Genomic DNA, 24,981 nt, shown 5'->3' with positions numbered 1-24,981 from the left:
TTTTGTTAAATGTTGCTAACTATTCCAGCCCCCGCAATTACTTCCCAGCAACTCATTTATACTACAACATGCAATTTTCTGGAGATTCAGCATATAGCATATAGGTCTTACTGGCAGGACCATCCCAAAAAAACCTGGGCAGTCTGAGAAGTCCCAGTCTGAGAATGTAGAACATTGGCAAGATTTAATTCATCATCCACAAGTAAATGTACTTTCTGCTGTGGAAATAAAATACTACATACATCTCTGACATTGTCTGTGCATCCACCAAGATAAAATCATGACAGGTGATGTCAAAACAGCTCTTAGCTTTTTTTCACATTGTAATCACTTCGCAGGAAATTGGGCAAACATTTCCACCTTTTTTCAGATGCTTCTGTTGATGGTCACCCAATCTACTATGAATAGTAATGACTCACTTTCCTTCTCTGATGATTACCTTTCATCTCATATATTCTTTCCTCACACAATGGGGATTTGTTTTTTTTCTTTTTTGTGGGTAGGTAGAGCGTAAACAAATCCTTTGCAGCCAGTTCCTAGGCAATCCAGCGCATATCTCTGAAATGGACTGCCAGGGTTTGAAAAGCATAGACTGACTACTCATTTAAAGGTAACTTTTACTTAGGTTCACATATAATGCAAGTATACTAGCTTCACCCCTCCACGGTAAAGCTTGGAGATGGAATTTTATACACAAGGCTTGAGTACCAAAGTAGCTCTGTACCATCTGTGTCCATACTTTGCATGCAAATAAAAGGGACATTCACCAGTACATAAACGCTTGTCTGGAGTGTTGGCAGCTATGATAGTCTGCGAACAGGGCCTCATATGTTATATCCCTCCTGCTCTTACCATGTTGTGCTGGCAGCACGGGCAGGTATGATAATATTTTGGCATTTTACCATGCCCCCCAACTGTCCCGATTTAAGCGGGACAGTCCCAATTTTCGGTCTTTGTCCCGCTGTCCCGCATATCCCTTCCTCTGTCCCGCTTTGCGATACTTACTCCAGGTGCAGCTGCAGGGGGGGGGGCGCACAGCCGCCCGATCAGCAGCTGCAGCCTAGTTGGGAGATCACGATCTCCCTCTAGTCGACTCAACATTAGGGAGCGCGAGGTCTGTCACTTCAGACCTCACTGTACTGCGCGTAGTGAAGAGAGGTCTGAAGTGGCAGACCTCGCGCTCCCACCACAGGATGCAGGGTACAGGATGGAGGCTCGAGGAAAAAGGATGGAGGAAGAGGTAAGAGATGGGGAGAAAGAGGTGTAAGGGCAGTGTATGTGTATGTATGTGTTTGTAAGCTTGTGTATCTGTATGTGTAAGAGTGTGTGTGTTTGCGTTAGGGCATTGTATATGTGTGTGTAAGGGCAGTGCACATGTATATGTGCGTGTAAGGGCAGTGTACATGTATGTGTGTGTGTGTGTAAGGGCAGTGTATATGTGTGTGTAAGGGCAGTCTACAGGTATATGTGTGTGTGTAAGGGCAGTGTACATGTATGTGTGTAAGGGCAGTATATATGTGTGTGTGTAAGGGCAGTGTACATGTAGATGTGCGTGTAAGGGCAGTGTACATGTATATGTCTGTGTGTAGGGCAGTGTACATGTATATGTGTGTAAGGGCAGTGTACATGTATATGTGTGTAAGGGCAGTGTACATGTATATGTGTGTGTGTAAGGGCAGTATACATGTATATGTGTTGTAAGGGCAGTGTACATGTATATGTGTGTGTGTGTGTAAGGGCAATGTATATGTGTGTGAAAGGGCAGTGTACATGTAGGTGTGTGTGTGTAAGGGCAGTGTACGTGTATATGTGTGTGTGTGTAAGGGCAGGCACATGTATATGTTTATGTGTAAGGGCAGTATATGTGTGTTTATGGGCAGGTGTGTGTATAGGCAGTGTATATGTGTGTGTAAGGGCAGTGTACGTGTATATGTGTGTATGTGAGGGCAGTGTATATGTGTGTGTGTGTAAAGGCAGTGCATGTGTATATGTGTGTTTATGGGCAGGTGTGTGTAAGGGCAGTGTATGTGTATATGTGTGTTTATGGGCAGGTGTGTGTAAAGGCAGTGGGAAGGGATCCTGGGAGGGAGGCTAACATTAATTTAAAAAAATCTGCTGTGGACTACTCTTTCAATGATGCTCAGCCAGCATTATGGTGGACATCTGGCTGGCTGAGAATCATGGGAATTTTAGTTCACAGCTAGCATCTGCAGCTTTACTGTTGCTGCTCTTTCTATGACACTCAGCCAGCATCATGGAAGTAGTATGTCTGGCTGAGCCTCATGGGAATTCAATTCAATGTGTTGATTATTTTTAATATGCATGACTGTGCTGACAAAAACGAAGTGGCGACGCAAGCGGGACATTTTAAAGTGCAATTGCCTGTATTGGTGAGTTCCGCGAGATTTAAAAAAAAAAAAAAAAATAAGTCTCCCTCTTTCACATTTTGAAATGTTGGGAAGTATGTTTTACCATAACCATGAATTTCATTGCTACTTCATACTGAGCCACCATAGATTAGAAACAACAATATGTTAAAATCTCAGCAATATTTTATGACGCCTAGTATATTAATGTTTGAATAGATCTGTAAAGCCTTGATAATGTTTGAGAGCAAGATCATACTTTTTTTCTTCTGCTACTGTGCTTGCAACTTATTTGTTAAATTTCACTATAAATTAAAGAATTGAAAGATTAAGCAATACAATATAAACTGTGTGCTTACAGCTATTTATTTTCAAAGGTTGTCACAACCAATGTTATGTAGGCTGCAGAGAACAACCACATTGAGTGGTTTGCATCAACACTATATTTTACAGGTTTTTCTGTATCATGTGTTTTTATGCACACAAAAGAGGGTTTAAAAATCCCAAGTCTCTAGCTAGGAAAAGTGCTTTTACCAGGGATGCAACAACAACTGAAAACAGCCAGAAATTGGTCATTGAGGGCCCGGGGCTCTTTGTGTGTTTTACTGTCTTTCACGGAGAGGAAAGGAGAGGATGGATTCTACATTGGGCATATCTCCTAAGTGTCCCTCTTTAGGAGAGACAGATTCTCTTTGAGGCCCATATTCCTGTTTCTTGCCCAGATTTCAGAAAACTGTCTCTATAAACAACAAAGCCTATGTTTTTAACTTAAAGAAGCCGTACTGCCCACATTTTCTGTCACAGGCAGCAGTGAGACAAACTGCTTGCTTAGCAGGTAGCCTGCATATTTAGAGATGTTTTGTTTGCATGAATGAGCCCTGCTGGCTCACATCTAGCACAATGGCATGCCAGGTTGCCAAGGTCTTCTGACTCCACTACAATAAGAGAGCGCCTCTCTGGCCATTTAAAACAGTTCAAAAGGTATGTACAATATATGATACATTTGAAGGAACATCTATAGTATGGAAATTAAGTTGAGCTTGTATGATAATTTGCTTTTAAGACCTAATAGTGTGCTTTGTATGGGAGCATGGGGTTCTAAATGTAGTAAAGACATCCCTAAATAACACAAGAGCACTAGAACAAAATCTAGAGCTCTACTTCTCTTACTATACCACCTTTATGCCACAAAGGGAAGGCATGTGTATATATGGGCAAGCATTTGTAAGATGTGTGTAGGTAGAGTAAATGTATGTATTTTGACAGTCTATAGAATGAATAAAGGTGCGACTGAGTCAGACTGAGAGGAACCCTGACCAAGAGGAGACCGCTGTAAATGCAATCTGGGTGCCGAGTAAATCCTCTGGATCCAATCTGGGCAAGGCCTGCGTCTGTGTGTATTATGGGTGCTGTGCAAATTCTCAGGGTGCAATCTGGATGCCTGGGCAACTCCTGTGTGTGCAATGTGGGTGCTGGGGCAAGTCCTGTGGATGCAATCTGGGTGCTGGGGCAAATTCTATGTGTTCAATCTGGATGCCGGGCAATTCCTGTGTGTGCAATCTGGGTGCTGGGAAAGTCCTGTAGATGCAAGATGGGAGCTGGGGTAAGTCCTATGGATGTAATCTGGGTTCCAGAGCAGGTCCTGTAAATGCAATCTGGGTTCCAGGGCAGGTCCTGTAGATGAAATCTGCATGCCAGGGTTGGCCTTTGGGGCGTGCGACCTGTGATCTATGCCTTCAATTTAGCAGTTTCATGCATTCTTTTTTTTAGCTATACATTCAGTGCTGCTTTTGCGTGTGATTCTTCAGTTTGTCTATTAATACTATTATTAAACTTTATTTATAAAGCGCCGACAGATTCCGTACCCATACCTACAAGGCTGGGTTTGTGTGTTATTGACTTGATCTATACCTGCAATGCTGTGTTTCCACATGATGTTTATTTGATCTATACCTGAATTACATGAGGAGGAAAAGAGTTGTAGGACAGTGAGAAGGGGACACAGGGGCTCTGGATGTGATGGCAGTTATAAAAGTTATAAGACAGAGGTTGTGCCAAACTTATCTTAAAACAATATCAGGTTTACATTGACACAAGCATTCACTGCACGTATACATTAATAACAGGAAAACAATTTCCAAAACATAAGATTTCTGTGCACACCAGCTACTAAAAATTAGGGGAACCTCAGTGGGCAGCCGTTGCTGGAGAGGACTAAGTTGCTGATCACAGCCAACTCCTTCCCGTCTAAAGTTAGTAAGCGCGTATATTACCAAATGAATGGATGCTCCAACGACATATAGAAAACAATGGATGCATTGTGTGTGGCTCAGAAGTTACAGTTGGCATAAAAACAATTATATCAAGGAAATGACGTATGTCCTTGAAGACTTTCCTCTCTTTGAATAAGGAAAGATGCCAAAATAAATATTACACACAACATCTTAAAAGCGCATTACGCATTTTCAGCCTCCACCCAAGAAACCCTTTTGGATTTATAATTTTACAATGCCTCCACTTTTCCCTTTGTTTTGGAATTTAAATTTAACATAAAAGTATAAATCTTGAGTATATATATATATATATATATATATAGTATCTCACGAAAGTGAGTACACCCTTAACATTTTTGTAAATATTTTATTATATCTTTTCATGGGACAACACTGAAGAAATGACTCTCTACTACAATGTATAGCAGTGAGTGCATAGCCTGTATAACAGTGTAAATTTGCTGTCCCCTTAAAATAACTCAACACACATCCATTAATGTCTAAACAAAGTGAGTACACCCCCTCACATACAAACATTTGTGAGATACTGTGTGTATATATAGATATATATATATATATATATATATATATATATCTATATATACATACAGTATATAAAAATAAATATGTCATATTAACGTACATCTTCCATGGACTATTGATATTATTGTGACAGATCTGCAGGCAGCCTATTAGAAAAACTGCATTTAATTTTCAAATTAAATCTTCAATTACATGTAAACATACTCACACCTCATAAACATGATTTGTTAGCAAAAATGCAAATAAAGTTATAAAGTTAACTAAAATCATGAAGTTCTTGGTTTAAAAGTCAATACAAGGATTTTATATCCATCTGGCTGATACAGCGACAATGTTTTACTTGGGCCCTTAAATTTAAGATACCCAGCACGTTTTATTCACAGGCCAGATTTGCTTGTAATGCTTCATTAGGAATGTAACCATTATTTTGTTTACTCCAATTTATTTGATTTCGGTAACACAGATCTGTACGGAATAACAAAAAAATTTCAACATTTATTGGAAACAATAAATATCGGCTTGTTTCTTGCAACTTCTGTTTCCAGAACTGTTTCCAAGGAAACAAATCCAAAAACTAAACTAATAAATCTATCCTCCCACTTAAAAAAATAGTATCCCCACCACTCAATTTAACCATTATTCATTCTTATTTTTATGTTAGATAAACATGATTTTTAAGTCATTAGACAACTGTTGGTCATCTTTTTCATTCTTGGTGACGTAAAGAGGAACAACCTAAGTTGATGATTTTATTTTTTTATGCTTTTCCTTTCTGCATTAAGATGATGATCATAAAAATTTACCATACAAACCATATTTCAATCCCATCTTTTAAGATCCAATTGGTTATGAGAGGGGATTAACTGGTACTGAATAGATTCTGCATCAATCACATTTTGCTGATTTGTTGGATATAACACAGAAAATATTCATAAGCTTATGAAATAAATAAGGTTAGTTGTTACTGATTCTATACTATTGTTAGCTTTGCAGGTATACTGAGCCTATTTGCTGCTCTTAAAAACCAAAAAAATGCAGCTTTCAATTAAAGCTATTTATTTCAGTGTCTGAGGTTCCGTGTTCAAACCAGGACATGCTTACCAGCAGGTGTTCTAGGATAAACTGCTGATCTTATAATTAACCTGTTTGAATTGTTGACACAATTTGCTTATTATACCACCTATTCAGGCAATGTTTATCCCAAGATTGAATTTGGGACTCCTTTCAGATAGGCAATGCTAACGAATCAAGGCCTGACATATGGCTTTCATTGCCACCTAGCCATAAAAATTCTGTCTCAAAATTGTGTATTTACGAGACACTTTACATGTAAATGTTGTCCAGCTTTATAGAGATTGCATGTCAATAAGTAAAATAATTCTAGAATAAATTCTACATGAATGAATGGATGAACTACAGAAGGTACCCCGACAACAAAAGAGATGAAGACATACTAAAAGAATGGATGCAGGTCTAGAATGAGAACCATGACTTTTGTCACAGAGGGGAAATGGATTGGGAGTCAGGATATAAAGACTAATAAAATGCAATGGGGCATTTTACCTGTATGAATATATATAAACTGTACAGTTTGACCATAGATGAACGGATGAGTCATGTGATTCCCACTAACGGTCAGCTTCAATGTTATCAGAAGAGAGCCACAATACATTTAATACGACGTGTATTACTACTAAGTATTTGTGTTTGCTTAGTCAGTCACTTCCTGTTAACCTTTGCTCGGATTTTTTCTAGAAAAAAAACCCTTTACATGAAAAAGTCAGATAATGTCAATGATGTAAGCAATATCAAGCACTGCAGGTCCATGTACACTTTTTGAAAAGTAGTCCACATTGGGTGTAGGGGAATTCAGTAAAAATGTCATAAAATGCCCTGCTTATGGGTTTAGGACATTTGTTGTCCAAGTGGGAAAATAAGTTCTAAAAAATAACAAATTATATATTTTTGCTAGATTTGTATATTTTTCTAAAATATGACAGTTCCTTCTTATTTTTTTTTTTTACTGTGGTCATATATTTGCATAATTATTTACATCATTACATTACTCTCTTTGTCACATGACAACTACTACTAGTATTTATAGTGTATATTGCACAATCCAATGTGCAAACAGCACAAAACTAGCAGCAAACAGATAAACTGTTGTAGATGTCATCCATCTGAAGTTCCTCAATGTGTTTCCCTGGGATGTACCCAGCTTCTTCAGGAGGTAAATATTCAAATAATTAACTTAAAATACTATGCAAAAAGTGCTTGTGCAAAAAATATCCAATTCCTGGTATCTGTATGTCTCTTAATCACATACAAAGCATTCAAAGCATAAGCAATGATACTGTGCCATTGGGACTTTTTTATTTGTTTTAGAACCGAGGAATAAAAGGATTGGTTTTGATGAGCCTCTGTGATCTTGACAATTTGTGAGTGCATTGAGAAAGATTCCATTCACTATATTTTTTCTTACAATATTACACTATGTTTATGTGTTTATGTTTTACATTTGTATAATTGCGCCCTGATTTATGAAGACTTGTTTCTGATAATAGTATTGGGGGAATACTTAAGAGGGTGCTGTGAAAGGGTAGTCACACTTTGTGAATCACTTAGGGTGTGGTGTCACTAATGTTTTGTCAGTTTTAGTATCTATATAGCGCCTTTCTCCCAATAGGACTCAAAGCGCTTTTAGCACACAATCTCGGAATTAACCGAATCGGCAGCTGAATAATAGATGATACATACCATGCAATTGGTGCCATCTTTCAGTCTCCTTTACTGTTTAGGCCTATGGCCATTACCTACCAAACGTCAATCCCTTTACCCAGGGACGGACTAAGGATAACGAGGCGGCCTTGGCATTTTAAGGCAGGTGACTACCTAATGACGTAAGTGTGGCAGCCGGCTGGATATGACAGGCCACATGTTGTGTTTGCTCGATGTGCCAGATGATCAGCCCAAGCCTGCCTTTACCAAATAACTTTACACAATCCGACTGTGACTATAAACGATAACACAACAAACGGGAAAATGAGGAGCAGTTGGGAATGAAGTTTACCCACAGCAGTCCCAAAAAGAACAGGGGAGGTCATTCCCCAGCAGTCCTTACAGTTCGTCATGGCATAGACAATTCCGTCATTCTTTAGCATTCTGGGGCGATGACTGGAGGCTTCCAGGTCACAAGAAGTAGCGTCACAACTAGTAGAGGATCACGAGTAGGTGAGTACTTGGGTGAAACTTTAGAAATAAATGATAAAGTTAAAATTTAAGAAACATTCCATTTTGCAACAAATATTACATATATATTTCTTAGAACCATACGACAATAAATAAAGGATACAAAACTATGGTACAAGTCCCCTCTTAAAGATAAAATGGTTGTCCAGGTGCAACCTCCTTGCTCACATAAATATTTATAGCAACTTGCTGCTATAGGCTACAAAGGATAAAACATGTGGGTTTTTTTCTTAGATTTATTTTCTATCCTGAATTTAAGACAAGACCAAGGACTAATTATGGCCTAAGTCTCTACATCATGAACTATGGGCAGACTACTTTGGCCATATGTTTTTTTTTGCCGTTATTTTATGTTGCTTACAGTTGCAGGACATGTATACCCCAGTACTCTTAAAGATGCTCCGTTTATTGCAACTTAGTCTTTGTTGTCCCTTTAAAATTGAGGCCTGTAAATCTTCTATAGACATTTTGTAGCAAGCAGGTCAGACATATTGTGCTGATGTACAACTGCCCAGTCATTTTGTTAATATTTATATTTTCTATTGTTTAGTCTGCTTGCATATCTCTGCTACCATGGTAATCACTCCTGGTGCTTGAGTAAGGCGGTGACCTAAACTCCAAGGGAGGCAGACTTTCAGAAAGTCTGAGGTTCCACAATGATGCAGTTCAAGTGATGCAGGGACTATTTTAAAATAGCTTCTGCAATTGTCTGCCCTTCTGATAAGGGATGAATCATTATAGTTTTAATAATAATGTTGCTAAAATTAACTGGGTGTAGCTACACATGGGAAAATATAATTCAATTGTTCATCTGCCTCCTATTTTAAAAAGATATACATATGGCACAGATTATGAAGGTATTAATACTCAAAGACAAGAGTGTGTCGTTGTGTTGTGCTGGCCCGACATCACCAAACCAAGTTTAACTATCCAGTAATCCCTTATTTAACTGTTTCAACAAAAAACCTAACATGGTGACTAGAGGTAAATTAACCCTTTCGTGACAATGGATGATTTTATTTTTTTGTACTCTTCGTGACAATGGCTGTTTTAAAATTTCTGCGGTTCTCGTGTTTAGCTGTCATTTTTTTCTTCCTCATTTACTGAACCCACACAAGTTATATGAAATTTTTTTAAGACAACAATTATTTTGATTATATCATATGAATTACTATAAAAAAAGTATAAAATATGGTGAAAAAATGAGAAAAAAGGGACTTTTTCTGACTTTTACTTGAAAAATATTTTACCCATCTGTAAAAGCTAATGGAAGTAAACCTGCTAAGTAGATTCTACTATGTGTCCTGAGTTTAGAAATACCCAATGTTTTTATGTTTTTTTGCTTTTATCTGCACGTTATGGGTCAATAAGTACAAGTAGCGTTTTACTATTTCAAAACCATTTTTTCTAAATTTGATAATTCTGCCCCCATGTGCTATTTGGAACATCTATTTCAAATGCTAGTATTTTAACTATTTCCATGCACTAATTCTACCACCAGTCTTTTTTACACACATTTTACTTCAGATGTGAATTTACAGCTCCTGGTATATGTCAACGTCACACAACATCCCAACATGTGTTCAGCAACCTGAGTACAGTGATACCACCCATTCATGGGTTTGTCGGGTTGTTTGGGGACTGAAAGGCCAAATTTTTCATTTTCTGGAAAATTCTGCCCACATATGCTAATTGGGATATCTTTGAAGCCGGTCAGTTCAATTTACCCCATCAAGTCATATATTTTTTAAAATTAGACACCCCGGGGTATTTCAAATGCTGGTATTTTAACTCCACTCCCCCATTCGGGGGATAAAAGGCTGTATTTGGGACATTGGAAATTTGATATGTGGTCATCCCGTCCCCTGTGTTACTTGGGACATTGTTGAACCCGGCCAATTCAATTTACCCCATCAAATCATGCATTTTTTTAAACTACACACCCATGGGCATTTAACATGGCAATATTTAAGTATATAGTGACCCTGTAAACCCCAGGGAGATGATTAGTTTGGCATTTGGGTACAGGTGCTATGCAGCTCATACATATGGATCCCTGAGGTGGAGCAATTGGAGAGCAGGGTGGGCCAATGATCTGTTCCCCCGTTCTGTGCAAAATCCATGCCTGATTTTTCAAGAGGCTAGAAGTCTGCAGGATCCAGTCTGGGATTCCTATGGGGCCTGCATCAGGCATGGGTGCTAGGCATTAAAAACCTCTGGAGCCTGATGATCAGATAGACTGTTGGGGAAGAGGCTGTTTCCCTTTGCTCCCAGGGCAAGGTGAGGCCCTGAAGACTATCCTTGAGCCAAGTGAGGCGATAACGGCCTGGAACTTTGTGTGCTCTCTGGGCCTGGTTTAGCTGGGTCTGGCTGGGAGGTCTAGATAGTGGGTGATTAGGCTGGTCAGTCATAGTATAGTTAGAGAGGGATCTAATTGGGAGCTAGGTTGTTTCTTTTTATGATTTTGTTTTGGGGTGTTTCATTTGAGCAGTTAAAAATAAATCACTGTTTTGTTGCAAGTTGGTGTTCCTGAACCTGATAGCCCTAGAGGACTGTGCTTAAGACCCCTAACTGTGACATTGTATGGCCCTCATGCTACAGGGTTTGTCAATATATATATATATATATATATATATATATATATAGATATATATATATATTTGGAGTTTCTTTTTTACATTTTTTCTTTTTTTTCTTCTTTCACATTGTGATTAGAAAGCTGGGCTCCATTGACTTGCATGGTAAAATGCAGTACCTGTATTAAACCTGCAAGGGGAGCCAGAGTTCTCAGGAGGGTCTGAAGAGACCACCTTGAAAACTTGTTTATTTTTTTAATCTCGCCAGTGGCAAAATCTCTTGCAGTGGTCACAGTGCGTCCTGGGATGGGTGTTCGGTGTCTCGCTATCAAGGCATTTCAGCTACACCATTGAAGCTCAAAAGCTGTTCTAAAACGGGTGTCCGCTGCCATACAGTGTATGGCGGACAGACATGGCCCCTGATACCGATCTCGGTGTTGCTGAATGCCTCAACATCGCAAATCCAGATGGGAAACACATATGAGGAGCATTATTACTGCAAGCAGGGCCTATTATTATATCATATGTTGGTACTTAATAAATGATAGGGACAGCGATGCAGAGTTGTGGAATATGGTAATAACTAGGAGCATGGCAATACACAGCCAAGTTTACAAACTAAGTTTCTTTCTGCTGACAGAGATCACATGTGCGAAAGATACTGTGAAGACCATAACACTGAACCTGCACAGGTCCATTTAAGAATCAGTCAGCTAGAAACATTTACATAATGGAAAGCACACGAAAATGAAAGATTTTAATTGTTTTCAGTGATGTACTGTATATAAATGCTATATCCATCACTGAAAAAGTCAGTTTATCTGTGTGAATGCACTCATTGAGCATCACACATCAGGATGGAAACATAAGGGAAGTATTACTATAATAATTACCTTCTATAAATAATTCTAAAAATATTCCACACTAAAGTAAATCATTGTTAGCTTCACTTTCCATGTTAAAAAAAGAGTCTGGCTAACCATGTAGGAGGTTTGTGTAACTGCTAGGAAAGTATGCAAATTATTAGATTACAGGGTTAAAGGACATAGGCACTAGAAGAGAAAAAATAACTAAATGGAGAAAAAGTACAGGAGATAAAATTCCTCTATCAGAGATACATGGTTTAATAAAACTCCTGTAATGAATTGGAACCTGTCTCCTTCTTATGATTGCTTTCAGCATTCCCGCATTCCTTCTTCTTGGCCCACGCATAGCTTGGATTCCTCCGCACTTTGCTTTTTGCTCTAAAATGAGGCAAAACCTGCCAAATAGGCTCATTCAGAGTCCAAGCAGACCAGACATGAAGTGTTCACGAGCCATACCTCACACTTTAGCTCACTGTCTGACAGAACTCTAGGGCAGCCAAACCTACTCTGTCTTATAGGTAATTGTTTCATGGTTTGTTTCCACATTTATAAATTGGCAGAGAGGGATGTTTTTTTTCTCTTGATCTTTTTGATTCTTTTCTTTTTTTTAGATAGCTATAGGAAAAGTGTAATAGGCAAAAAACTCATTAAAATTTATGTTTTTTATTCTTAACCATGAGCACAAACGCATGGGTAAGTTAATATAAAGTCCAAATATTTTGTAACACAAATTGATAGTGGGGAGCGTCCTATTATAGTGGAGACAGGTAAGCAATTATGGTGTATTTATCTTGGAATTAGCTGGCCTACAGGCAGGGACTTCCCTTCCTAAGGTATGCATACCCCAGTGTAAGCACGTAGGCTAGTGTACTAATATATCAAATAATCAATAATGTATTACAGTCAAGCGCTAAATTCATCTGTGTGATTGAAAGAATATGGACTGCTACTAGAAGATGTCCCTGGTTATTTAAGCTTGTTTGAGCAGGGCCCTCCTCACCTGTTGTCTCTGTAAGTCAATTTGTTATGTTACATGCTTCTTGCTATGTCTTGTCTACCCATTGTACAGCGCTACGGAATTTGATGGCGCTATATAAAACAATAAATAATAATAATAATATTTACGTGCAAGTCCACAGTAGGTGTGAAACTTTGACTGAATCTGTCAAGAGACCCAATCTTTATTTTAATCAATAGGTATACATTGTATAATGTGCTGTACATTTTGTACAAAGAAATTTTTTTTCACATTATAATTGTTAAAAAACTAAAGGAACTTTCCTTGAACATTTTATATAGCCATACAATTATTGTCTCCTCCCCCTGCAGGTACATTTACAAAGCTTCGAGCTGGATAGCAATCAGTGCTGGTTATCCATAAGAATAAAGTATAAACTGAATTATAGCGAACTTCCACATTAAGAATGCTACTATGGACCAGCTTCAAGATTAAAGCTTCCTTTATTTAGATGCACCATGGCTCCATCCACACCTCTTTATTGTAGTGGGTTTGGGAAATTGGGTAAACAAACGCATTCATTTTGTCACTCTCCTGTGAATATTTAGGGTTGGGGACGTGCTATTCACTTGTTAATTGGTAATCTCTAGCTGGCTCCTAACAGCCTAAGGGCCTACATTTCTTAAACACTGATGTTTAACAGTTCACGTGCAAATGTAGTTAATTGTTGTTGATGCTGAATGCGTATGCTCAACTTACCAAGGGTCACTCAGTAGTGCTTGGAACTTGAAAATTAGCCACATAATTTGGTGAATTCCGCTTATAGGCAAGAGTGCTATATATCAAAGCTCATTTTTACAAATATGTCAGCAACAAAAGAACACTAATTAATCTACAAAGTACAGTATAACCAGGCCAGAACTGACCATCTGGCATACCAGGTAAATGCCTAGTGGGCCATTGCCCTACATCACTCCATACACACCTGATCTACAGCTCTAGGAGCAAGTTGGGTGCTGTAGTGTGCGGCCACTTGCGGGATATGCTAGCCCACACCCTAGACGAGCACAAAAACATAAAGTGCCGCCTGCCGTATCCAGCCATCAGACACACTTAGGTCATTATCCCCAGTCCAGCCCTGAATATAACCTTCACCTTACAACAATATACACATAATAACAGCACTGCGGGAACATGATGATATAAATCAATAAATAATAACAGACATAAAGATTATTCATTTCACAATGCAATTTTGCAATGAAGGACGACCATAACGCATGCATTCCCCATCAATCCCTCTCCTATACTCTCCCTTCTGTAACAAAAAAAATGGAATGGAATTTGTATTGACAACACACAGATGTCAGTCTTATTCTTCTTCACGGTTATGGAGAGTTGTTCTCCTATCATGCTATATATACATACCATATGGGCACTCGTTAAGTGTCTACTTATATTGTGTACCATTACCCAGGGTCTGAATGGTTTTTGTGACTTACTATGCCAGTTCAGTCTATTTTCAAAATGCAGAACAATAAAATGTAGATGTGTGATCCAGTGTTGCAATAATTATTAAAGTTCCTAAAAGAAATATCTTTTTTTCAAAAATGTATGTTTCTCATGCTGTAGCTCAGTTTGTTCAAAGTGCCACTACCTGCAGACAGTTTAGAAGGGAATCAAAACTATTTGCTGTATCTTGGTTTCGAGCTCCGGGGGAACATTCATGTGGCCAATTTACTCATTTTTTCTGGAGTAACATTTTTTCATTGGTTACCATTGGGTGCGGATGTTTCCAGATCAGGTGGAGTTGAGAAGGTGGAGCAGTCAATGGGTAATGAAATATCTTCTGTGATTTAAATGCAACAAGGGTTATTATCAAGACAAAGCTGGGGACAACCATAGTGCAAATGGATTCCCCTATATATGTCAATGGTAAACATCCCATTGATATGTATATGTTTCACATGATAAATATTGACCTGTACAACAGAATTAACTGAGAAAAATAAACCAGTGAGACACAATTTGTTCATCAACAACTTCAATTAGGCTAAAAGTCATCCATCAGTAACTTTGTTTCAGAAGATGCCACCTCAGTAAAAAAAAAAAAAATAATGAAACTCATCTAGAGTGGTCATCATCCCCAGTCCAATTATCATTTAGCCCGATGCCATCCTTGATCATGTGTACTTTGGTTTGCATAATGTCATGCGTCCTAACATTTGCGGGTAGAAAAGAGCCCCTTTTGATACAGGTGGTGAAGCTGGGGGAGTACCTCATGGCCACACCATGACTTCTCAGCTATGGCCGTTGGTTTGTCATTTGAGGTTTTTTTCTAGAACACGTTTAATTTTACCTGTTGCTGACCTTCATCTATAGTACTACCATGTGGTATGTGGGAAGTAAAAGCTCAAAGAAGGAAATCAATTACCTCACCAAGTGTATGCAGAGACGACGTTTTAGGCGATGATTAGCAACGTGGAAAAATTAGATGTGTCCTGGAAAAATGGCCGATAGGGCAACGCTATAGCAATGGGTAATGGAAAAGTGTGAAGTAAAGGAAAGACTTGTTGCTTTTATTCTTGATTACTTCCAGTGGATGGTGTGATTACTGTGGGTACTAGAAATTCATAACCACCAAATATTGTGGGCTCCTATTAAAGAGACACATAGGGGCAAGCATAAATTATTGATTCTAGTGCCAAAAAAGAGCTATTCCCAAAATAAGGATATTTACTTTTTTTTGAGTATACTTTCTTGTACTTGTCTATCTTAATGTAAACCTTGCCTCAGGTGCTGTGTAATTCTTGTGCACTTCTATGAGGGTAATGTGAAATAAACTGCCTCAATGTCCCTGGTAATCTGGTTTGTGAAGGACTTGGCCCTTATGCTGTACAAAGGCACATACTCCACTTTGTGTGATACATTTGGTGCTTGTTTAAGCCTAACAGCTGCAACACTTAAAATTTTAAAAGAGAAGATAAGCAAAAAAGCCAACAAAGAACAAACAGCTATCAACATGGCCAGTTAAAAGAGGCCAACACAGACATCCCTTTGTCTCAGGGGTAGGAACCAACATTGCTCGTGGTGGACATTTCCTGGGGTCTGTGGCGCAGAATTTAATGATGTTCTATGGACCTTCACAAACTATACCCAGGACACTGGCGTGCTTGTACGAACACTTCGCCTGTCCCTATATATCAACTTTATGTTAAAGTTCAGAAGGGGCAGGCTTTGGGAATCACTGCTGTGTACAATAGTCTGACAGGTCACAGGAAGCTCTTTTGTCAGAGCTTTGCTATGTGAGCTCTCCCCCCCCCCTTTTTAACTACATTTTAGTGAAATGATGCTATGTCCTGATATAGAAGTACGCCTGCGTGCTAGGAGCGCGCGCAGCTCACAGCACACAAGCCAAAAGGATAGACGTGACCTATTCTTCTTAGACGCGCCCACCCCGACCAATGGGAGCGAAGTATGCAAATGATGCTTCCATTCTGCACTGTGCTACCAAAACACACTCCTCAGATAGCCGTGCGGGCTCCCAGCGGTGTGTATATGTGTATGTGTGTGTGTATGAGCTGCCTGTAATCTCTGCCACTCACATACCCCCCCAGCCTGGACCCAGCAACCCAAAAATAGCCTGTGCGTCCCAATGCAGGCTCTTTAACTGCATAAGAAAGCCAGCCGACGGAAAACTCAGAAAGATGAAGTACAAGGTGAGCCAACGCTTAACTTTTTTCTTCTTCAACTGTTATATGGTTTAACTCTTTAAAAACTGCATAGCCTCCAAATCTCTCACTGTATGCTTTCAGTGTAGAAGTGTGTGTAGGTATGTCCTCCCCAACCGTTTCTATCCTGTGTATTATATAAAGAAAGGTATGGATTGTCATGTTAACAGCGTTACGGATTCTGCCAGCGCTCTGGAAACAAAATGTAATGCCATTGAATTTTGTATTGTAATAGTAACACTGTTGTGGAGTTCTGATCAACGCACACACACGTTTCAGCAAAGGGTTAAAAGAGTATTAGCCATTCGTGTGCCCACTGATGTGCTGGTGTTGTATACTGCGGGAGAAGTTGGTTAGGGGGAGATCTGCTACTGTGTACGCGAGCTGCACACACTAATCCCTGCGGACAGAGATGTGTCATTGAAAAGCTTTCATTAATAATATGAGCCTGGAAGGCTCCCAGCTCCTATTTGGGAGTGAGATTTGGCCAAAGGTTTAACCCCTCAGTACAAAGAAGTGCTGCCTGTTCTTGAGTGACGTCATGCCAATCACTCATGTTAGAAAGAATGTTGGTGAGACAGAGGTTAACTTTATATTCCATTAAACATAACCAAACTGTCAACTCCCAGAGGGGAAAAATCCCAGTTTGTTTTCATATGTGATTTAGTTTTGCAGTTTTTATTTATTTATTAGTTGTATTTGCCTGTTAAGTATATTTGTCACACGGAGTAACAATATTTAGTTTGGGGGATCTTAGTAACCTTTTTACAAAGTTGCAGTTTCTTTGAGCAGCTCTTATTAATGTTTGGTCTGTTAAGGTAGATTACAGCACCTTAAAGTTATTACAAATATGCTTATTAATTTTCAGTTCTGTCAAAATATAAAATGAATTATAGAACTTTGTATTATGGTTTAAATAATATTGTATGCTACATTTAGATCAAACAGATGACTCCGGTGGCCCTAGAGAAATATATTATGCGTTATCTCTCATAAAAGTTTTGACATGTTGCTTGGGGGATGATACATATCTTGCTACTGCCTAGGTAAATGTGATCATTCTGAGGTCAAAATTCACATGTACCTGCAAGCAGTAAGGAATTATGTTTGTTTTAGCATGCATGCACATACATTTATGTGCTTGTTCTGATTGACAATGTATCTGCTGTATGACCCGTAGGGCTACCACCGTTGCGATGACAGGTCAAATGCTTTCTTAAAGTATACACCGATATGCTGCTTTATATTCTAAGGGCATATTCAAAAGACCTTACGTTAAGGGAGCTTCATCCAAAAAAAATCCCATTCAACATAGTCAAACATCATCCTCAGGGCAAATTACACAGTATTGGAGTACAGCCTATCTAGAAAAGAAATCACAAGCACATTTACATTTTGAAACACCTAAAAATCTTTACTTTCCCACTGAAGCACATAACATATACTGTCGCCAATAAAAACTAAATAATAGGGAGTTCCAAATATAATATACATACTTAAAAACTTGTTTCAATTGCAAATATGTTTTGAGTAATTGTGCAAGCTGTCTATTATAAATTAGCAATGGCAAGAAACACAATAAGGAATTATCTATAAAGTAAAAAAATGAAATAATTAAGTTTAAAGTTTGGTTTAAAAAAGTTACACTATGGAGTATTCTTATGGGTTTTACCGCTACCATATCCAATGAGGAGGGCCCATAGACAAGTGGAGAACCTAAGAACCTTCTTCATTAGCTTTTATGAGACCACTTCCTCTTATTTTATATTTTTATATAAGATATGGACATGTTTTTACTCTAATGTCACTTTACAGCATAGTCTGTATGACATGATAGCCAGATGCGGTGTAAGGTATAGCCTGTGTGAGGCGAGATTCCTATGAATCAATGAACAGTGTACTCTAGCCATGTTACCAGATTATCACCCTTGAACCCTATATTACAACTATTAACAATGTCTGTCAGGTGAAAGATAAGTGAAACACGAACCGTATTGTGTAACAGTCTAATTTAAAGCTACACCCTCACTCCAACTCATTTTTATGTTCTTTATATTTTATTTACATTTATTATGAAGTGTATTTTTTATTAAGTGTTAATTCAGGCTGGTCAATGTCCAGCTTATAATTTTAGCCTTCTCCATTAAATGTTGCTCCTCATTCACACACAGTTCATGTTCAGAAAAATACAAATATGGAGGTTTAGGTTCTTGAAAGTAATATGGAAACTAAAGGACCTTGCTACAGTAAAATTGTTTTAAGTAATACTTTGGGTTTTTCCAAAATGGCACTTCTAAGAAACGATATTGTAAATACCCCTGCCGGGTACAATGGTTGTAAGCAATGAGATCAGATAACTGCTTTATATATTTCAGGAAATCACTCAAGGTTATGCATAACAGCAGTTTCATGATAGTATCAGTTTTTGGACAGAATAATAAGTTTGACTGTGTCAGGTATAATATTTGGGCAAGTGTACAGTTACCCAGTCTTGTTTTGATCAATGGAGCTCTGTAGGCAGTTACTTTCCTACTGGCTGGGATGCCTTCAGGTTACCCTATGTCTAATACTGTTTTACATGGCAGAAAGCCATTGAGAAACAGAAAATCTTCCGACGTCTGCAGATCATAAAGGCGGCTTCATCCAAGGCTTTAAAAAGCAATTTCTCGCTCTGTGCAAAATAGCGGAAACTAATTTACTAAACGAAAAGGCTGGGGCCTGTATCAGTCTACCATGCAATTTTGTTTGAGTTAATGATGTTTCATCTAGGGGTTTACGATGGGGGTCTTCCCAGATGAACAAGATAGCAATTAGTTTAATTGTCTACTAGTGATTCTGGACAAAATGTCTGTCAAGGATGAGTGCATTTTAAATTGTTGGCTTCACAGGACAGTCTAACATAAACTTTTAATGTGTCCAAGATGAGCCTGGACTTTTGGCGTCATGTAGTAATTACAGAGATGCGCCCCTAGGCTGCTGTTTCTAAATTAGCCTTTAAGATACTTTGTTGTGTTCCTATAAAAACTAAGCCACTTAAACATGAGATACTATTTCAATGGCAGCAACTAAAGGGCATAATTAAAAGCCTCTGTACACTTCACAACATGGGAACTTCTGCTATACTGCTCGGGATGGAATGCCGAAGCGTAGAGGCCCGTTACCTCGGCAACGCAAGAACTTCAGGGGTTTTACTATATACAGGAGAAGAGAAGGACTGCTTGTACTCTGTATGATCTGTTTTCTTACTGCCTGCATTCCTGCAGAGGTTAAATGTCTGGAAACTTTGTACTTTTTGTCAACAGTGTTTGGGGAAAGTATGAAGAAATTGGTATGCAGTAGGCTGACCTTTAAAGATTGGGTCAATGAGGTTTTAAAAATCTTATATGAATCCAGAGTATAGAATATTATGTATAATATGTATTACAAAGTCAGCACTCTAGTATATAATCTTTGAATACACTTTCATTATTTACTTTGAAGACCAGTTTCTGCATCCAGGTTCCTAGACTAGTTTGACCTCATGGCCCAGGTCAGGATTTTAGGATATTGCCGCCTGAGCGCAGACTATCACGCTTATATGCAAGCTGAGATAATCCTGCAATGCCCCACTTTAGGCAAACTTGAGGACTGTGTTAAGGAGCCCTTGTGTACTAGCTTCTAGCATGTAGGAAAAATGATATTGTCAGGGGCAGTGAAATAAGCATTTTTGCACCTAGAAAGGAATGTATGCTTTTTTATATCGTATCCTAGAGAAACAAGCATCTTAAGGAGTTATCTAAGGTCTCAATAACTGATTACCTCTATTTGTTCTGCAAGCAGAATAACACCCTTGTTATTCCAATTTTTAATAGTTGTTAAATGGTGTGAGGGTAACTAAAAAAACAGCTTGGTAAATTTTTTATGGCTTGTGATTTTGGGTTTACTTGAGTTCACGCTAAAGAGTGGGGAAAGATGCATTCTACAGAGCTACATTGAAATGACTTATACCCGGTCTGTGGTGTTCCTTATAAGTGTCATCAGCATGTTTAGCTTGCAACAAGTACAGTTTTAATATGGCCCTCTGATATATGTCCCGGGTTAAAAGAGCCATCTGGTCACCATCTGGTCAAAGGGAGGGTTCTAGTAACCAAATATTTGGAGCATACAGACCATTTCTGAGGGTCCTACCACCTGCAAAATGCTGGTGAAACCCATGAACTAAGAGTTAGGAAAACGTATCTAGGTCACTTAAATATTTCAATGAGGATTATCACAGATCTGCTACTCAGGTTCTGCCTGCAGGGATTGGTTTTTCTAGACGGATAAATAGGTTATATACCGCTGTTCTAAAATGTAATTCCTAAAGGCCTAAAACAGGGCAGGTTTTGAGAACACTAGTTTAATTTAATTTGATTAAGCAACAATCCTCATAGTAGTCACAATGTTAATGTTTCCATTGTTTTGACACTTTAAATACAATTTAAGGGCTCTGGCTAATACTACAAGAGGAACAAGGGTGCCACAACATCTGTTTTTGATTTTGACGTTGGTCCAGTAGTAATAGGTATCTCAAGCTGGGAATTTTAGTGACATTTAGGGCTTGGAGCTCTGTAGTTTGTTATTGTTATCTTAGTAAAGAGGATTAAAGGCAGCCGTCCACACCCAAGAGCTTGACACCCATCCCTGTCTGCCTGTCTAATCTAATAAGCCTCCTACTAAATTACATCAGTCTTGCGAAATACAAGGCTGTTGGTATGTATATATGTTTTTATTTGAATAATTTGTAATTTGTTGTCTTGATAACAAGAAAAAAGAATACTTATATAGGAGTAATGTTTTTGAAAATACTCAATGCATGTAATTAAAGAAAAATGTTACTTGAAGATAGATTCCTCCCCTTCCCAAACCATTTGGGTGTGCCATCAAAATGACAGGAAATCAGGAAAATAAGGAATTCTGGAGCCACACCGTCATTTGTGTTACCCTAAACATAAAATTAGTTTTCTATTTCCTCCCAAGAGATACGCAATTTTTGCTGTACAATAAGTAGATAAAATCTTTTGTAGCAGCATAGCAAGTTTAATGTTTGAGGGTAATCTGTATCACTTTCTGTCACCACTGGCGATATTACTATTCAGAAATTCAAATATAATAGTTGATATCCCAGAAAGGTGAAAATAATGTGTTTTTCATAGGAATGCAGTCAAATTGGAGGTTTTTAGGAAATGTGTTCCATTTATGGCTATTTTGGAATGTCCCTGGAAGCAGACTCATGAATTATGTGCAGACAGAGTGTGCTGGAGAATGCAATGGAGCCTTGGGAATTCAGTTTGTTTGAAATAAGCGTCGTTATGTTGTAATGGCATCTGTAAATTCCATGTTACTGGACATTCTCATCTGTGAAAAATGCTTATCTGTAGCCATATTGCTTTGTTTATCATTGAAGAGGACCTATTTCACACACCACTTACCGGTACATATACATAAGAGAATGAGAGCAACATCTAGCCTCCATTATTTTACATGGATTCCAAATATGGTCATAGGGGACCAAAATACATACATTTTGGACAACTTTGTCCTTTCATATTAGCCACGACGTGCGTGTGTATTATATTATTCCAGGGCCTTGTTAATATGACTCAATACTGGCCAATCCAAGATTGTTATGATGATAAATAAATAATACATTATTACTACTGTTTAAATATTAGATACTATTTTACAACACCAAGGCTGAAGTGCCAGCAGATTCCATAGTGCTATAAACCCTTGTATACACAATGTTAATTTTACATGGAGGGTGTTGACGACGACAGGATTTTGCATTAAAATTGATGTTGGTGGACAGTTAGATAATGCAACTAAGGAAATGATCCTGCTTATTGGATCGTTAATAAGTTTGCTATAAGGATTTTAAAGTGGGTACTAGAGGCACTTGTTCTATATAACACAAATTATGTGCAAAATCCATTTCTTAATTAACAGGAGCTTGCGCGTCGACGTTAAACAGGTGAAGATTACAAAACACGCAGCATATGAATGGCTTTTTCATCTTATAAATCACTACATTTCTCATTAATTAACATCATGACGCTGTTTTGCATTTGCGGTAGCCTTTGGCATCAAACACCTCCATTTCTTTTGCTAAGTACATAATAACACACCTTGTTTCCTCCCTATTGCCTGGAGAAGTAAACCTACGTTTTTACATGTGCTTTTGTTTTTGCTTTTACTTTGGTGTGGCTTGTTCCAGTCATGGTGAGATCATTTCATTTCACCATCGTTCTGTGTAATTCTCTTTCTTTGTCATGGATCAAGTTTTTTGAGGGGACAAACTAAACATTAGACGTCTTTTGTTTAATTTGTCAAACCTTGTTGGCGATATTTCAAGAGACCAAGTAAATATGCCGTCACTTTAGCTCACAAGGCAGACCTTTCCATTTACAGTCAGGGAGGCGACGTTCTACAATGCACGTTTACCTGGTAGAAAAGTGAGTGCAGAGTACAACTTTACTTGTGCAAACATCGCTGTCGCACGTTCTTATGATGCAACCTCTCTTACAAGTGCAGCTAATTAAATGTGATATGATGTCTGGGTAACATTTGTTGCAAAGGTCAAGGGTGGCATATGATATGATCAGAGAAAAACTGTGGGAGTTTACATTGTAAACTCTGTAGAAATGACCGATTCCCTTCTCTGGCTCTCTAAATCTCATATACTGTAGGGTAGAACTTTTTTAGTAACTTAAATCTGCTTGACAGAACATTTCATAGTAAAAAGCATTTGGTCTACCTTTCATCAAACGTAGAAATGCAAGATATGAGCCACATGTTGCATTTATTTCTCTGTATTTTGCAAATCTGTAGAAACATAGGCCTCTTAGCATCATTTCATGCGTACTTTCCCCAGTAGAACAAATGATGGAGAAAACGTATCATGATAGCTATTTCCTCCTGCTTGTAAGTTGGACTGTGGCCAACAATGGTTATCGTATCATTGTCTATTAGCCATTACACAAACGGAAATTGCTCCCACCCGCCCGTGCTTGAGAAAAAAAAGGAGATATTGTTTCCTTGGTAGCAAAGCAATAAAGGCTGATGGCGTGCTGTATGACATTAAAGGAAGTTTATCAGACGACCCATAATTCAATTCACCTGCATGAGACGTGCGCGCTACACGTCGCACAGCTACTGCTGACATGTTATAAATTGCCAGCAGGGAGTAAATGATCTTTATTGGTGTATTTTAAAATCATTTAGAAGTAGTTTATTAGTGTCCTCTGCTCCTGCTCCGCCTAGGTTTGATTATCTGATTTTAAAATACAGTAAACTGAGATTATCGTTCATACACATGCAATTCTTCTTCATTTATTTCTTATGAATTTCATTTTGAAGACCACACTCAGGAACCCAGGGAACCGGAGGATTTTCTGGTAGGGACATTGCAGTGAGATCATCCATGCATATAGGCAATCATTGTGACAATCCCAATTTGTTGCTCTGCTTAAACCAGATCCAGAGACAGGTACCTAACACTGGGTGTACAATTATCCTTTGAACGTAATTAACCATACGTTAGTGCAAACCATATGGAATCTGTTATTTAGTCATTTTAGCCCAACAAAATCCAAATTTCTCCTTAAAAGGTAAAATATCTGCATGGTTGTAGACGAGGGGTGCTTATGTCTGAGCTGGATCTGACAAATGTGATTTCTGAAAGAAAGGGGAAATATTAATATTTTTGTAGTGCACAATATATTAATTACATAAATCTGCATAGGACATGGATATACCAATAAGGTTATGCAAAACCTTAGTCATTTTTCCAAGTATGCCCCCTAAAGATGAATGTTGTTGTTTTTTTGCCATTTCTAAGCAAATCCTCAGCCCTTTTTACAGTAGTTCTATTTGTGTAAAGATATGTTTGCTTCTTACAATTTTTTTCAAGCCATGTGAACAGCGTCCAAGTGCTCTGATGTCCCCCCCAGGGACCTTGCGAAACAAACGCGTTTGTAATTCAATACAGTAACCTTCTGCGTGTGTTTGCTAAAGCTTCATAAACATAAAACTGCAACCTACGTCACACCCTTTGTTTATGGGCTGCAAAGTTCTCACCCTCTGATAATCAACCAAGATATCGAGTTCTTGATTATCATGTTGTTTTTTTTCCTCCTCCCTTTATTATTGATATATTAGTTGGAGAAGTTTTTGTAAAACAGTTCATCTTTAAGGACTATTATGACATTCCTGAGGAATGTGTTCCTTCTTCTCTTAGTTTGGAGAAGGGTTTTATTCCTTAACTCTAAATGCCATAGAAGTAAGGAATACGCGTGGCACTAAATGGTTAAAACCTGCACTCAGTGACTTATAAAGTAACTGGGGACATTTAATGTACAGGTTATCTTGTTCACGAAGCCAGGATGTGCGCTGGCTGCCC

At 38.3% G+C, this 24,981-nt stretch overlaps 1 protein-coding gene across 2 annotated transcripts in view; it reads left to right on the top strand.

The window, feature by feature from the left end:
• The window catches only part of NEDD9 (neural precursor cell expressed, developmentally down-regulated 9), a 55,301-nt gene that overhangs the window by 6,106 nt on the left and 24,214 nt on the right, over window positions 1-24,981 (top strand). Inside the window, exon 1 of one of the 2 annotated variants that reach the window (XM_053468460.1) lies at window positions 16,233-16,550. The exons of the other annotated variant lie outside the window; for it this stretch is intronic. Coding sequence (XP_053324435.1) covers window positions 16,296-16,550 — 255 coding nt within the window. The 5' untranslated portion in view covers window positions 16,233-16,295. Of the gene's footprint in view, window positions 1-16,232; window positions 16,551-24,981 lie in introns of those variants that run through there. 2 annotated transcript variants of the gene reach the window in all.

Source organism: Spea bombifrons, chromosome 5, assembly GCF_027358695.1.
Source record: "Spea bombifrons isolate aSpeBom1 chromosome 5, aSpeBom1.2.pri, whole genome shotgun sequence".
NCBI classification, from domain to species: domain Eukaryota; kingdom Metazoa; phylum Chordata; class Amphibia; order Anura; family Pelobatidae; genus Spea; species Spea bombifrons.
Note: the sequence above shows the minus strand (reverse complement) of the source record. Positions and strands in the feature narration are given on the sequence as shown.